At 54.2% G+C, this 13345-nt stretch overlaps 1 protein-coding gene across 1 annotated transcript; it reads left to right on the top strand.

Moving 5' to 3' along the window:
• The first annotated feature begins 11335 nt into the window (after nucleotides 1-11335).
• FOXD2 (forkhead box D2) lies at nucleotides 11336-12652 on the top strand. Its single transcript, XM_062581600.1, is given in 3 exon segments — nucleotides 11336-12122; nucleotides 12125-12165; nucleotides 12167-12652. Coding segments are annotated over 3 exon segments (1314 nt in total).
• Nucleotides 12653-13345: the final 693 nt, after the last annotated feature.

The raw sequence follows: 13345 nt of genomic DNA, 5'->3' as shown, positions 1-13345 counted from the left end.
TGCAATAGTGGCTAATTATTTGGAACAATTATACATAACAAAGACAGAGACACGCAGCAAGAGGGCTTAATTGTCTGGCCAAGCATGAAATAGCACAGGATTATCACTAAAAGGGGGGAGGGGAGGGAAAGGAGCAGAATTACCCCCATAGAATAGCCAAGAATCTCGGCTGTTCAGGACGGCAAAGTTTACTGAAGAACTTGAAAATTCCTCTTTGAAGCATCTTCTGAAATACCAGAGAAGACATGAAAAGGATAATGACCCAGAATATGGGCTTAACACACAAATCCCTGCACTGACAGACTCCAGGCCTACAGACGCTTAAGCAGATGCTTAAATTTTAAGCACATGAATAGTCCCCTTTGACGGTTCACATGCTTAGAGTTAAGCCCAGGCATAAGTGTTTGTAGGATCGGAGCCCAGATTTTTATTACAACTAAACTCCTCTCAGTAATGATAGGAAATAGAAGACCTGTGAGGAATACAGGTTTCTAGCAGAGAGCTCTGCATCCCTTCACTCCGTAGCAACAGTGAGCACCTGCAAGACAGAGCACTTTAGAGGACTGTGAGGACACCTGCGCCTTCACTCCCTATGGAGGAGAACAGAGAACAACTCTTGCCCAGGTTGTGAGGAGCAGTTTGGATGAAATGCCAGTGCAGCCTCCTTAACATGGGTTAGGAGTCAGTCCTAAGAGCTCGCTGATATAGAGAAGCAGGCAAGGCAGGATCTCCTTTCAAAGTTAAAAGCCACGCAGACAGTGCTGGGAGCCAGCCTTGCTTAGGAGCACCTGAGAGCAGCTTCTAAGGAGCTGCTAAGGTAGTGTGTGTGTGTTGGGGGGGGGAGTGGGAAATAATCTTTGTATAAAAAGTGAAGAAAGAAAAAATGATCTTGCAGAACATGAGTAAACTAAAACAATAGTAGCTCCTCTCCAAATGTTCTCTTCGTAAGCATGCATTCATTTTTTCTGCAGCCTCTTTCTCTTCTGTGACACCATCCCTGCTCATCTCCATTCCCTCTTACCTTTTGCTAATTGGCAAATATGGGCGAGCAGTGAGTAGCTATGCTGCATCTAGAGTGGCCATACTGGAGAGGATTTTTTTTTTCTGTTTCTCAACCCATTAAGTTTTTTAGAGTTGGTTTTCTCCTTCCCCATTTGTCTATATAAGAAAAGTATCTGCTTGTGGTTGAGCTCTGCCAGGCATCCGGTGGTGTCAAGAGCTCCAGGTACACCTTTGGCAAAGCTATCTACCTTGGTGGCTGTTGAGTCCTTACACTTATTCTGCTGGCAAGTGCTTCCAAGCGTTTGTGCCTTCTTTGTGTCGCTCCCTTCCTTGTCTTTTGTCAGTGGAGCTGTAAGTAATTGTGTCTGCAGGGATCTCCAAACTCTCAGTGGTTCCCTGGAGGCAGGCAGGAGTACTAAATTTCATTAGATGGGCTCTGTAAAACCCAGAGGGAGCTGAGGAGCACTGTGCCTACTCTGGGTGGGCTGTGGGTTGAGTTTACAGGAGGAGCTGTGCGGGATGGGGTGACAGGGCACTCAGGGCAGAAATGCAGATGCACGGCCTCCACAGCCCGGGAGGTGCTCCCCGCTGAGGTGTGCGTGGGCAGGGTTACTCAGCAAAGCAAGCCCTTCTTTTAAAGTACCTGCAGTAATTGTTTCTCCCCACCCAAATTATGTGACTTTTGAAATTGTTACTCATAATCTTTCCTTTGATAGTTTTTCCCTTATCCCCTTCAGATTCTGTCTTCCAATTCCAATAGACACTTCCCACCTCCTGAAGCCTCTGAGAGCTCCTTATGTCAATTATGGAGAGCTGCTATCCTGAAAGCAGCAGGGGGAAATTGTTTTTTTTTTAGGATAACACCTCTGAGTTTTTCTGAGTTTTCTTTTCTTTTTGTTTTTGTTTTGTTTTTCCCAAGGCTTCCCACTTTTATAAGAGCACTACCTGCTGGGTAGTAGCACTTGTCCCTGTGCTTGGATCTGGGCTGCTGGTTTTCAATTATTTTTTAGGGCTTCGGGGACATATTTTTATTAGTGGGGCAAAGACTTTGTGCTGGTGACTGTGGTCATGCTGTTACCTGTTGGAGTGGTAGAAAGAGGAAAAAGAGGGAACTATGAGATGTGGGCAGTGGGTGCATCAGTGGATGGGCTGACTGCAGGTGAGTGCACAATCTACAGGTACCTGCTGCCTCCATATGCTCAGCGTCATGGGTCCCAGACCTACAGGTGCCTGCAGGTTTGTTTGAGGGAGTGATCTTAGCTCTGCTCCTTTCTCCAGTTGCCACGGAGTTACAGCAGCTCCCTATGAGAGTAGACCCAGCCTGTTCTGTGTCCACCCTGGGCAGTCAGCAGTGAAGGAAATTTTTCTACTCTAAGAAGATTTTTCCTTATGAAAAAATGTGTGGATATGTGGATCTCCCTCATGAGAGGGCAGAGCTCCACTCACCTCTCTGGGCTAGCCCTAGGAAAGGTACCCCAGCCCCTTCTGAGCTGTACGTAGTGTGCACAGAGCCACTCTCCCCATGAAGGATCTATGTCCTGCAAGGTGTGAGCTGCTGGTCTGGGAGATGGCCCTGCTGCTGCCTCTATTACTTTGGCAGGGTCTTCACCCAAGGCTCAGGCATTGGCACCTATAGGATTTGGGACAAGTGCTAGCAGCTGCTGGAGGGCGTTTTGTGGTATATACAGACTTCACATCTTTCTTAAAGGCAGACATGGTCAAAAGCATGTGATACAGAAGATCTGCTTTGCCTTCTCCTCATTCACATCAAAATGCCCATGCTGGGAGTCACAGCAGCTGTTTCCGACAGCAACTATGTAGGGAGATGGGTCAGAGCACAGCTAGTGTGCGCTGCGATGGCCCAAGTGTGCTCGCAGCCTCCAGGGCTCGGGGCTTCCCGAGCTGGTGTGACGTCTCAGTGCATCGCCTGCCAGCCACGGCGTGCCTGCGCTGCAGCCCTGAGCAGCAGTGCATGGATGGAGGATTTGCTCTGAAGCCAGAGGTTAATTATTCTTTATTGGATAATTTTCAGCTGCCAGTCCTGGTAATAAAGGGGATTTCCTCTAGATGGCACGCTTATCTCTGAGCTGGGAGGGAAGGTCCTGCCAGCCTGCTGCTGAGAAGCACAATCCAGCACATGTGAGGGTGCAGAGCACAGGGGGAAAAGCTCCTGGGGTTAGCCTGAGGATGTATTTGGACCTGGGGGGTAAGAAGGAATAGCAAATTCATCAACCTGCACATCTCCCCAGCTGGAGCACTGCAAGTGCCCAGTTCCCCTGAGGGACGCTAGGGACATGTCTTCGTGGGAGTGGATTACTTATCCCAGCACCTTATTAAACAGTTTTAACATTTAGCATCTGCAATACACAAAACTCATACAAATAGTAATAAAAAGTTATTTCAAAATAAGCTTTGACAGGATCCGCCTAGCTGGGCATGTTGAATATCTGTCCTGCTGAAAACAAGTCCTTCCAAGAAACATAAAGTGTGAAAATTCAGCCATCCCTTTAGCAAGTCTTGGTGTCATTTCTTCTATATAAACAGCTCAGCTTCCTGTTAATAGCAAGAATGACAAGAGACTCGCTTGTGTGTGTGTGTGTGTGTGTGTGTGTGTGCACGCCCTCCCCACAGTGGCAGGATTAATGTTAGTCTGTGCGCTGACAGGCTGGTCCTCTGTGCAGCTTGGGGCAGTGATTTCTTCTGGCAGTTTATAGAAAGGAGCAGGGAAAGTTTATCCTGGTCTGGAGCTGCTGGGGGTGGGTTTCTTGCATGTCCCTTTAACCCGCTGTGCACTGCAGAGCACTCATTTTATAAGAAACGGAGAATTGTCCCTTGTAGGCACATTGACACTGATGTGTCAGCCTGGCTGTGCGTCCTGTGAGTGCAAAGCAGGCATTAGCTCTGGGTCTTGGATCCAAAGGAAGGATCTGCCAGGGTATGGAAGCACCTGTGCCAGTCTGTGGGACAAAGCAGTAGATGAACCTGTGTGCTAAAGGATACTGGAACTGCAGAAATTCAGCCCCAAAATATGGCACTGTATTTCCTGGTCAGATATTTTGTTATTTGACCCAGATGAAATCCTGATAATCTCTTGTCCACCACCTTTTCTGCCTGGCTGTCCTTCGTTGGCTGTGACTGATGCCAGGATGAGGCAGGGCTGTCCCAGTAGTACCTAATGTCAACACTGAAGGCTCTTCCCATGGTGCTGAGCTAAGGGACCCCATGTCTTTGAGATTTCGGAGAGCTGCTTTGTGCTCCAGGAAAACAAACAAACAAACAAACGGAACTATTAAAACCCTGACAGCAGAGCCAAAGGGCCAGATTTAGCAGTGGGGTCCTGGCTGTGCCCTCTCAGACAATTGATTGGCCTGGTGTGAGTGGCCTGATCTTACTGGGGTTTCCAGAAGTGTCTCAGTCAAGCCGCATGCTTTGGACCCAGGGCAGGGTTTGAGCCAGATCTCCCCTAGACATTGAGGCCAGGCCCCGGGGGGCTGCTTGCAGGGTGCAGTACAGAGTTAGCCAAAAAGTCAAGGAAATGGATGATTTACTAGTCTCTGTGAAGTCATTGCTCTACAATACCACAGTTTTTAAGACAAAGCTCAAAGTGGTCGTTTCACTGTGTCAGAAGAAGGCAAAGTCAAAGATGAGGTATTTGAGGCCCCACAAAGTGTTTCTCTAGGGTGCCTGGGAGAAGGGGGTTTTGGCAAAGTGCTGTGCATGCTCAGCTATAAGAGACAAGAGTGAAGGTGTTTGGCTCTGCCTCCGCTCCTCTGCATGGCCTTGGATAAGCCATTTACATCCTTTCCCTCCCTTCTCCCATCCTCCAGACTTTAGGTAGTGACTCTTTCTCCTCTGTTTATTCAGTTTCTTCCCAACACAGGAAAATTCTCATTCAGTGTTAGCATCACAGCCTCTAGCTGACTGAAATTTAGTCTTATTTGACATCAGCTGGCCAAATATATCTACAAACCTGTCTGGGAAGCAAATCTGCAGATATCAGCATATATAGGCATGGCTGATCTTTACAAGGTTACAGCAGATTCATTCCAAACTGTCACTTGTCTTGAGACTGCCTGATACTTCTAGCCTCAAAGAACCATATTCCCAGCAATTTATTATATGCAGGAAAAAAAATGAAATAGTCAAGTGCTTTCTTTTCCTCCCAATCAAACCAAGCTTTAGTAATTTTCCGTCTTCTCAGTAATTTCCTTCTTTGAAAGCTTTCTCTTCAGTATTGCTCCTAGCCCCCAAATCAGGGGTCCTCAGCTGGTGTTTATAGCTGACATGGGCCTTTGCGATCTCAGTGCGTCAAGTGGGCGCTTGGGTAGCTTAATTCCTGGCTGCAGCAAACTCAGCAGCAGGAAAGGTCTGGACACGTTAGGCATGATCAAATGTGAACATGGAAAACTTGGCCTTGAAAACCTCATCACAAGGTTCTACAGCTTTGTGAATCTGGCCACTTATTTAGGTTCTCTCACTGGGGCACCCACTCTTGGAAAACCTGATTCCCTCCCTCATAGATCCTCTTCCCCCCTCCCCAAAACTTTTATCCCTTTTATTTTCAGGGGATTTGGGGAAGAATGAAGTGATTTAGCAGACTTGTTTTCACAGGGATATTTTTCCTTGTGTGGTAGGCACAGTTACCAGGCTGTTCTGCACATGCTGCCATGTGCCAGAACATAATTGGCTTCCACATGCATAGGCCTTTGGCTAATGTGTTTTTTATGGCAACCAGGAGGGCTGGATTTGGTGAGTCTCAAAAGTGCACCTGGTGCTTTATGGTTTGAAATCACTGCGTTCCTCTGAGTCATGCAAGTGTGTGTGTATCCATCTCTTTTCATATCAGATTGCCAAGAAGCAGTATGAAAAGCTTATACCAAGCCAAGGTTAATCAGCTGAACATTAAGCTTCATGTGAGCTTGCCTGGTGGGCTCCAAGGCTATGTGAAATGGGATCAGTTATGGAGGGAGAGCACCAGGCAAAGTTTTTGAACCCTGAAACCAAAACCAAGCTCCTAAACTTGGATCACAGCACCTAAATACATAAAGAGAGGTGAGGAAGAGGGCAGGAGAGCAAGAAAGATAAGGAGACTTGCTCTCCAGAGTTTCACGGGAATTGTTGAAAATCTGGGGGAAAGAAAAATAATAATAATAAAAAAGCTTCTCTTTAAATCCAGGCCTTTTTTGGAATGGATTTGGGGATGCCCATATTTGAAAATATGAGTCAAGAAAAAAATGAAGTGTCCAATATCCAAGCACTGAGGAAATGGATATAGGTACTTGGCTCCGGTGTCCTCCAAATGGGGAATTTTACACATATTCCAGCATGTGGCACCCACCATCTCTGCTTGTCTTCCTGCATTGGGAACTCCTGGCGAACGGGCTGCAGACTGAGGTGTAATCTTTGCAAGCTGGGAGCTGGGCGATATGGGGTGGAAAAAAAGGTTGAACTGCAGGGAGCACTAAAGGTCTGAGCCTTGGATATGGAAAGAAGAGAAATAATATCAAAGGAAATCACATAAGTGGAAAAAGAGCCCCCTGGGGCATCCCGGGCAGCAACAGGTCTGTCTTGTTCATGTTTTCAGAGAAGTTAGAGGTCAGCCAAGCTTGATAACGAGGTAATACAGAAAAATCCATCATCAAGCCTTGGGGGACTTGTAGATGCGGTTCTCATCAGAATAAACGAATTTAGATGCTGCTCGGCAGAGGAAACATGAACGATTATATATTGCAAAGCCAACAGGTCATCTGCGGGGACCTGGGAACAAGGTCGGCTGAGCCGGAGCTAAACCAGCCCGTGCTCGGCAGTGCCCGGAGCTGCCGCCTGGCCCGGCCGCCCCCGCTTCGCCCGGCGCGGCCCGGTGCGGCCCGGCCCGGCGAGCCCTGGAGGGGGAACCTCGCGTGGAGAGGGGTCCCGCTGCCAGGGGGGTCCACAGTGCAATGAGCGCTGACCCGGCACGCCTGGACCCAAGGCGGGGGAAACGGTGAAAGTCAATTTAAACGGACGAGGCGAGACGGGGGGGGGGGGGGGGGGGGGGGAAGAAAAGGGAAAAAAAAAAATAAAAAAAGCCGTGCCGATCGGCTGATTTTTTTTAATCCCTGAGATTTGATAGTCTAGTCTTTCCTCCCCGCTTTTGATAGCAAAATTTAACGTCAAATGTAAACCAGAAACGAATTAAAACAGGATTAAAACAGGAGATGGAAAGGGAGACTTTCCTTACGAAATACATCGGCCAGAAGAACAGGAAAAATTAAAAACCTTCCTAGAGAAAATGCTTCCCTCCCACTCTTTTGCAGCTGGGAATAGTGGGAATATGACAAGACAATCTTTTCGGATAGATCGATAGGGTTTCTATTTCAATGGACGGCGTCATTTCTTCCCTCTGCGTACAAACTCTTAATTTTAAAAAAATCAAATCGTGTGTGTGTGTGTGTGTGTACATTATATACATAATGTCCGGGAATACAGCGGTGAACATGTGTGTATATGTATATACATGTCTGCAATCCGACCATCTGTTTTATTTCAGTCCAGGGTTTCCCTTTTCTAAATCATTTCAGGCCAGTTGTAGTTTAGGTACTTTTTCTCGTTTTGATTTGTTTCTGCAGTCGATCTTGCGTGACAAAACCGAAGCTAATATCGACTCAACTAACAGAAGCCGCTCGCAGATGTCGAGACAGGGAGCCTTTCACTATCATTTCCTTTCGGGCCGTTCCCGACCTTACAGGCGATGATGTTTTTTGCCTTTAAACACGCAGGGAGCCGGGGCTGCTCGGGGCGCCCTATTTCCAGAGCCGCAGCGGCTCGGGATGCGCGTTGCTGAAGGGGAGGAGAGGGGGGGAGAGGCAGGAGCGGGGCAGGGGACCCCCGGGCGCCGCTCGCCCGCGATGCTTCGGAAACCCGGCGCTTTGCTTCCCTCCGCCCTCCCTGCCCGAGTGGGTAAAGACACAACGCGCTGCTCCCGGCAGTTCCTTTCTGCCATGAAATACACAAAGTGGAAATTCAATCGCCCGTTGTGTGTGTGGTCGAAATCTCTGGCAGCTGCTTCGGAATTTTTTATGACACTTTCGTTTATGTAGGGGAGGCATAACTATTATTTTACTTAATAAAAGTGGAAATCGGCTTGGTTTTTCTTTTTCCCTCCCCTCTCCTCCTCGCTCTCTTCCATTTGTTCTTCCCATCGCCTTTCCAAGGATCTCATTAACGGAGGGTTTAAACAAAGTGGGTAGGAAAGATGCAGCGTCTCCAAAGCATTTCGCTAGTTTAGTTGAGAGAATGAATATGCATTATATATACATATGAGAGAGAGATACGTGTGTGTGTGCTCCAAACGCGCGTGATGAAGATTGAAGGAGCATAAAAGGGAAAGAACTCAGAGAAGTTCCCCCAGCCCCAACATGGATATACATCCGCAGGCAGATTCCCACCTTCGTGAGAAATGCTTAGGACAGTTATTCATGTGTTTCTCCCCCGTTAAGTGAAATCCTCCCCGATCGCGGCGCTGTCAAACAGGGAGGAGGATGCGATCGAGTTAGCGCAGAGGAGCTGGCTGTTTAATATCTGTTTAAACTTGAAAAGTGCAGGCAAAGCGCCTGGCGTACAGTTCTGCTCTTTATTCGGGATCTCCCTAATTGTGGCGAGCCCTGTGTACCAAGTCGTTAGGATTTGAATAATTGTGATCGGTATTTGGAAGCGGGGCAGTGCAGCTGTTTGGCCCGGCTCCCCAGTATTAGTGCTGGAGATTTTATCACCAAATGCTCGCACCTGTTAACAGCAGCGACTTGCAATTCATCATTGCAGATTCTCACACTGCTGAATGAGGCCTGGGGTTGGGACCCCCCCCCCCCCCCGCCTCGCCGCCCCCGAATTCCAAGAGTGAAAATTCCAGTTGTTTGCTATTAGAAATGAAAAGCAGGAGGGATTTTTTTTCCCCTCCCCTCACAGCTTCCACCTCCAGTGACTTTCCTTTACCTGGCGAAGCGAGGCAAGCCCCCCTCCCTGCTCCCCCCACACCGCTGTATGGGCAGAGGCCGCTGGGGGGACTCGAGCTCGCCGACCTCCCGCTTTCTCCCAGCGGCGAGCTGCTTTGGGGGACATGAACGGGAGCAGGGAAGGTGGCCGGGTCGGGTTTACCTTTCGGTAGTGGGGAGCTGCGTTTAGACGGAGGTGGGAGGTTGGACCCCCCCCCTTACGAGCCCGATCGCTCGTTTGCTCGTTTGCAAACGCTTCGGCCGGGGAAAGGCGAGCCCGAGCCGTCGCCGTGCCCGCACCCACGTTCACACGACGGCCACCTGCCCTCGGGCAAGTGTATGGTACCCGAAAGACCTCTCTAACATACCCTTTCCACCATCCCTTCCTTCCCAGGCATCATCTCCGCAGGGAGAGAGAGACCCCCGTGGAATTAGCAAAGCCTCATTTTGCAAAGCCGCTAAAGGAAAAAGCCGTGCGAGCGTGACTCGGCCGGGTTTGCAGCAGACACAGGAACAACAGGCTGCGAGAGACACCCCCAGGGCGAGGGGGGGGGGGCGGTTGGGGCAGTGCCCGTGCCCCCAGCCCCGCGCCGGGGCGGCCGCGGCGGTCTCGCCCCTGGAAGGGGCCGCCGGGGCTCCGCCGCCGGAGGGGCGTTTCTGCGGCTGCGGGGCCGTGGGGCGCCTCTCTGCGCCCCGAGAAATCCTCCCCTCTAGGCTGCAGGAGGAGAAGGGGGCGCCTTCACCATCGGGTTCCCGAGGGGGCCGAGGGGAACCGAAGGTGCGCTGCCGGCGGCCGTGGAGACGCTAAGGCTCGGCATGAGTGTTGGTAGAAAAAAAAAGCAAAAGCTTTTCCGAGGCACTGGTCAGCCGATGAGCTGTTGCTTTCAGGACCTTACACTCCGGAGATGGACGAGATTTCCCCGCTCGGGCTCCCGGAGAGTGCCTGGGCCGGCGGGGCGCCGCGGGGATGTCCCCCGCTCCGCGCAGCGGTACCCTGGCAGGGGAGTGGTGCTCGGAGGCTGTCCAGCCTCTGGGGCAGAGCCTTCGCTTTGGCTGATTTTTTAAAGCCAGGAGAGGTTTGTCTGCACGTTGGTTCCTCTCTTTCTGCCCGGCACCTGTCGGGCAGCAGCATCACTTCCCCGGGGGCGCGAGTGCGGGAGCCTGCAGGAGAAGCGGGTTTCTTAGCAGGGTGCTCTGGGCTCAGTGACGTGCCGGTGACGTAAGGGCGCCTGGAGAAGGGGAGCAGGGATCCCCAAATTCACCCCCCCCCTCGGGCGGCCCGTGAGAGCCCAGCCCGGGGGAGAGAGATGCCGCGCCGCTCCCCCAGCTCCCGGCCGGGCTGCTGCAGGGCGGACGGCTGAGCCCCGAGCCGCGGGCTGCGCATCCCCCGCGGGGAGATGGGGCTGCTCCGCCGTCCCCGTCCTGCCCTGCAGCCCAGGTGGTGAGGAGCGAGGAGGCAGCAGAGCCCCTCCGCGGGGCTGGGTTTGCAGGCGATCCTGAGAGCTCCTGCCCCGCGGGTTGGCTTAGAGGGGAGGGCGGGAGGGCTGGGAGCCTTTATCCAGCGCCGATCCCCCTTCCCGGCCCTGCTGTGCAGCGGGCTCGGGGCCGTCTCCATCCAGCCGTTAGCCGGGAGCATCCTGGCAAGGGCCGAGGCTCCGTGGGCGCAAGCAGCGCCTTTCCTCGAAAGCATCCCCGCCGCCTCCGCAGGCGGGCCGGGCCGGAGGCTGCGCCCCGCACGCCGCCGCAGTGAGCGGCACCCTGCGGGCGGGAGCCGCGCTTGCGGGGAGCCGAGCCCGGAGCCCCGATCCGGGCCGAGCAGCCCCTCGCTGCGCCCCGCTCGGGCTGCGCCCGGGGCGGCGGGGCGACACGTGATGCTGGGGCTGCGGTATAAAGGCCTGGGGAGCGCTCGCAGGCGGCGCAGTGTGGAGCGTTTCCACCAGGTCCCAGCTCGGGGAGGGGTGGGCAGGGGGGAGCCGCCTTCCCAACTTCTGCCCTCCCCCCTCCCTCTTCCGCACGCCCCTCCCTCCCCCCCAGCCCTGCCAAGGAGCCGCCGCACCCCCCACTTTTTATTATTATTATCGTTATTATTATTATTTATTATTACGGCTTCCAAGCTCCCTGCCCAGCCCCCGGGCGTCCCGGCCCTCCTCCTCCGCCCCGCGCCCCCCCCGCCGCCCCTCCCTGCGCAGCCACCACCCCGCAGCCCGGCAGCAGCGGCGAGGAGAGCGGGGCGCGGAGCGGCGGCGCCGGGGCGCCGAGTCCCAGCGGCGGCCGCAGCCCTCCGGCGCGGCCCCGGGACCATCCCGGGCGCCGCCGCTAGGTGGGGGGGGGAGCCCGGCCCCGGCCGCCCCGGCCGCACAACAATGACTTTGGGCAGCAGCGGCGGCGGCGGCTGCGGGATCATGTCCGAGCGCTCCCCGGAGGAAGAGCCGCTCTCCGAGGTGGAGGACGCGGATATCGACGTGGTGGGCCCGCCCCAGGATGGGGGCAAGTACAGCGAGGACGAGGAGGACGACGACGAGGAGGAGGACGACGACGACGACGAGGAGGACGGCGGCGATCCGCTGGGGCTCGCCCTGCCGCGAAGCGGGGCCGCCCAGGCGCGCATGGGGGGGTCCCCGGAGCGGCTCTCCCCCGCCGGCGGCTCGGAGCCGGCCTGCGCCCGCGGCGCCGCGCCCGGGGAGAAGGCGCCCGCGGGCGGCGGCGGCGGCGGGAAGAACCCGCTGGTGAAGCCGCCCTACTCCTACATCGCCCTCATCACCATGGCCATCCTGCAGAGCCCCAAGAAGCGGCTGACGCTGAGCGAGATCTGCGAGTTCATCAGCGGACGCTTCCCCTACTACCGGGAGAAGTTCCCCGCCTGGCAGAACAGCATCCGCCACAACCTCTCCCTCAACGACTGCTTCGTCAAGATCCCCCGGGAGCCCGGCAACCCCGGCAAGGGCAACTACTGGACGCTGGACCCCGAGTCCGCCGACATGTTCGACAACGGGAGCTTCCTGCGCCGGAGGAAGCGCTTCAAGCGGCAGCAGCAGCTGCACCCGCCGCACCCCGAGCTGCTGCTGCGCGCCGGGGCCGCCGACCCCGCCGCCTTCCTGCCCGGCTTCGCCTACGGACCCTACGGCTACAACTACGGCCTCCAGCTCCAGGGCTACCACCACCACCACCACCACCCCGGCGGCGGCGGCGCCGCGGGCGCCTTCCCCTTCCAGGCTCCGCACTGCCCGTTACCGGCTCCGCCGCCTCCCGCCGCCTCGGTCTTCTCCGCCGCCTCGGGGCTGCCCTCCTTCCTGGGCGGCGAGCTGAACTGCAGGAAGTCCTTCTACCACCCCCAGCTGAGCCCCACCGCCCTGCCCGCCGCCCTCCTCCAGACCCTGAAGCCGGACCCCACGGCCGGCGGCGGCGGCGGCGGCGGCAACGGCAACCCCTCCCGGCCCTCTTTTTCCATAGACAACATCATCGGGGGGGCCGTGCCCCCGCCGCCCAGCACCCACCCCAGCGCCGCGCCCGCCGCGCCCTTCCCCGCCGGCCAGGCTGCGCCGCCGGCGCCCGTGCTGGCCGTGCTCAGCCCCGCGCTGGCCCCGCCGCACACCCCGGGCAGCCTGGCGCACGAGCCGCTCCTGCAGCCCGCCCAGAACTTTGCCAGTAAAATCACAAACCTTAGCAGCTGTCATTTTTGAAGTGTGCCGGGGGGGGGGGGGGGGAGAGAGAAAAAAAGGGGGGCGGGAGGCTCAAACCAAACGGTCCCTTCCCAGCTCTCCCCGCTCCTCCAAAATCGTCTTCTCCCCTTTCTTCTCCCCGTGCTCCCCCCTTCCCCCCAAACCTCCTCCTGTTGTGTTAAGGTAGGAAATATTTCCTTTTTTTTTTTTTTTTTTTAACTTTATTTCTGTGGCATCCAGATCTGTTTGTGTCTCTTTGCTCGGAAAAATCGGGAGGGAGAGAGGGAGGGGGAAAGAATAACAATATTTCATCCCACAAGCGCCAAAGCGTATTTATAAAGTGGCCGTAATATAAGATGGGACCTGGGCGAGCTGGTTTAACACAGGGCGTCTTGCAGGAGCTGTTAAGAAAGAAATGATCCTAGGATCTGAAATATTTTCTTTGAGAGTGGCACATATTCCGCGGGTGTCCCACAAATTGGCTCGGAAACTCGCGAGGGGAGTTTCAAGTGTTGTTTCAAATGATCGAAACGAACCCATGTTCGTTCCTTTAAATCTCTCTCTCAAGCGGTTTTGCCATGTGTGTCTGTCTCTCCCCTTCTCTCAAAGAAAATGTTTTAATGGTCGATCTTATTTTTAGTTTCTTTGAAGCTTTGGGTTTGGTTTTAAAAGGCACTCTTTAGGGTTTCTTTATTTTTAAGAAGAAAAAAAGTC

Source organism: Rhea pennata, chromosome 8 (assembly GCF_028389875.1).
Source record: "Rhea pennata isolate bPtePen1 chromosome 8, bPtePen1.pri, whole genome shotgun sequence".
Taxonomy (NCBI): Eukaryota; Metazoa; Chordata; class Aves; order Rheiformes; family Rheidae; genus Rhea; species Rhea pennata.
The sequence above is the reverse complement of the archived record's forward strand: the minus strand, read 5'-3'. Positions and strand labels throughout refer to the sequence as shown.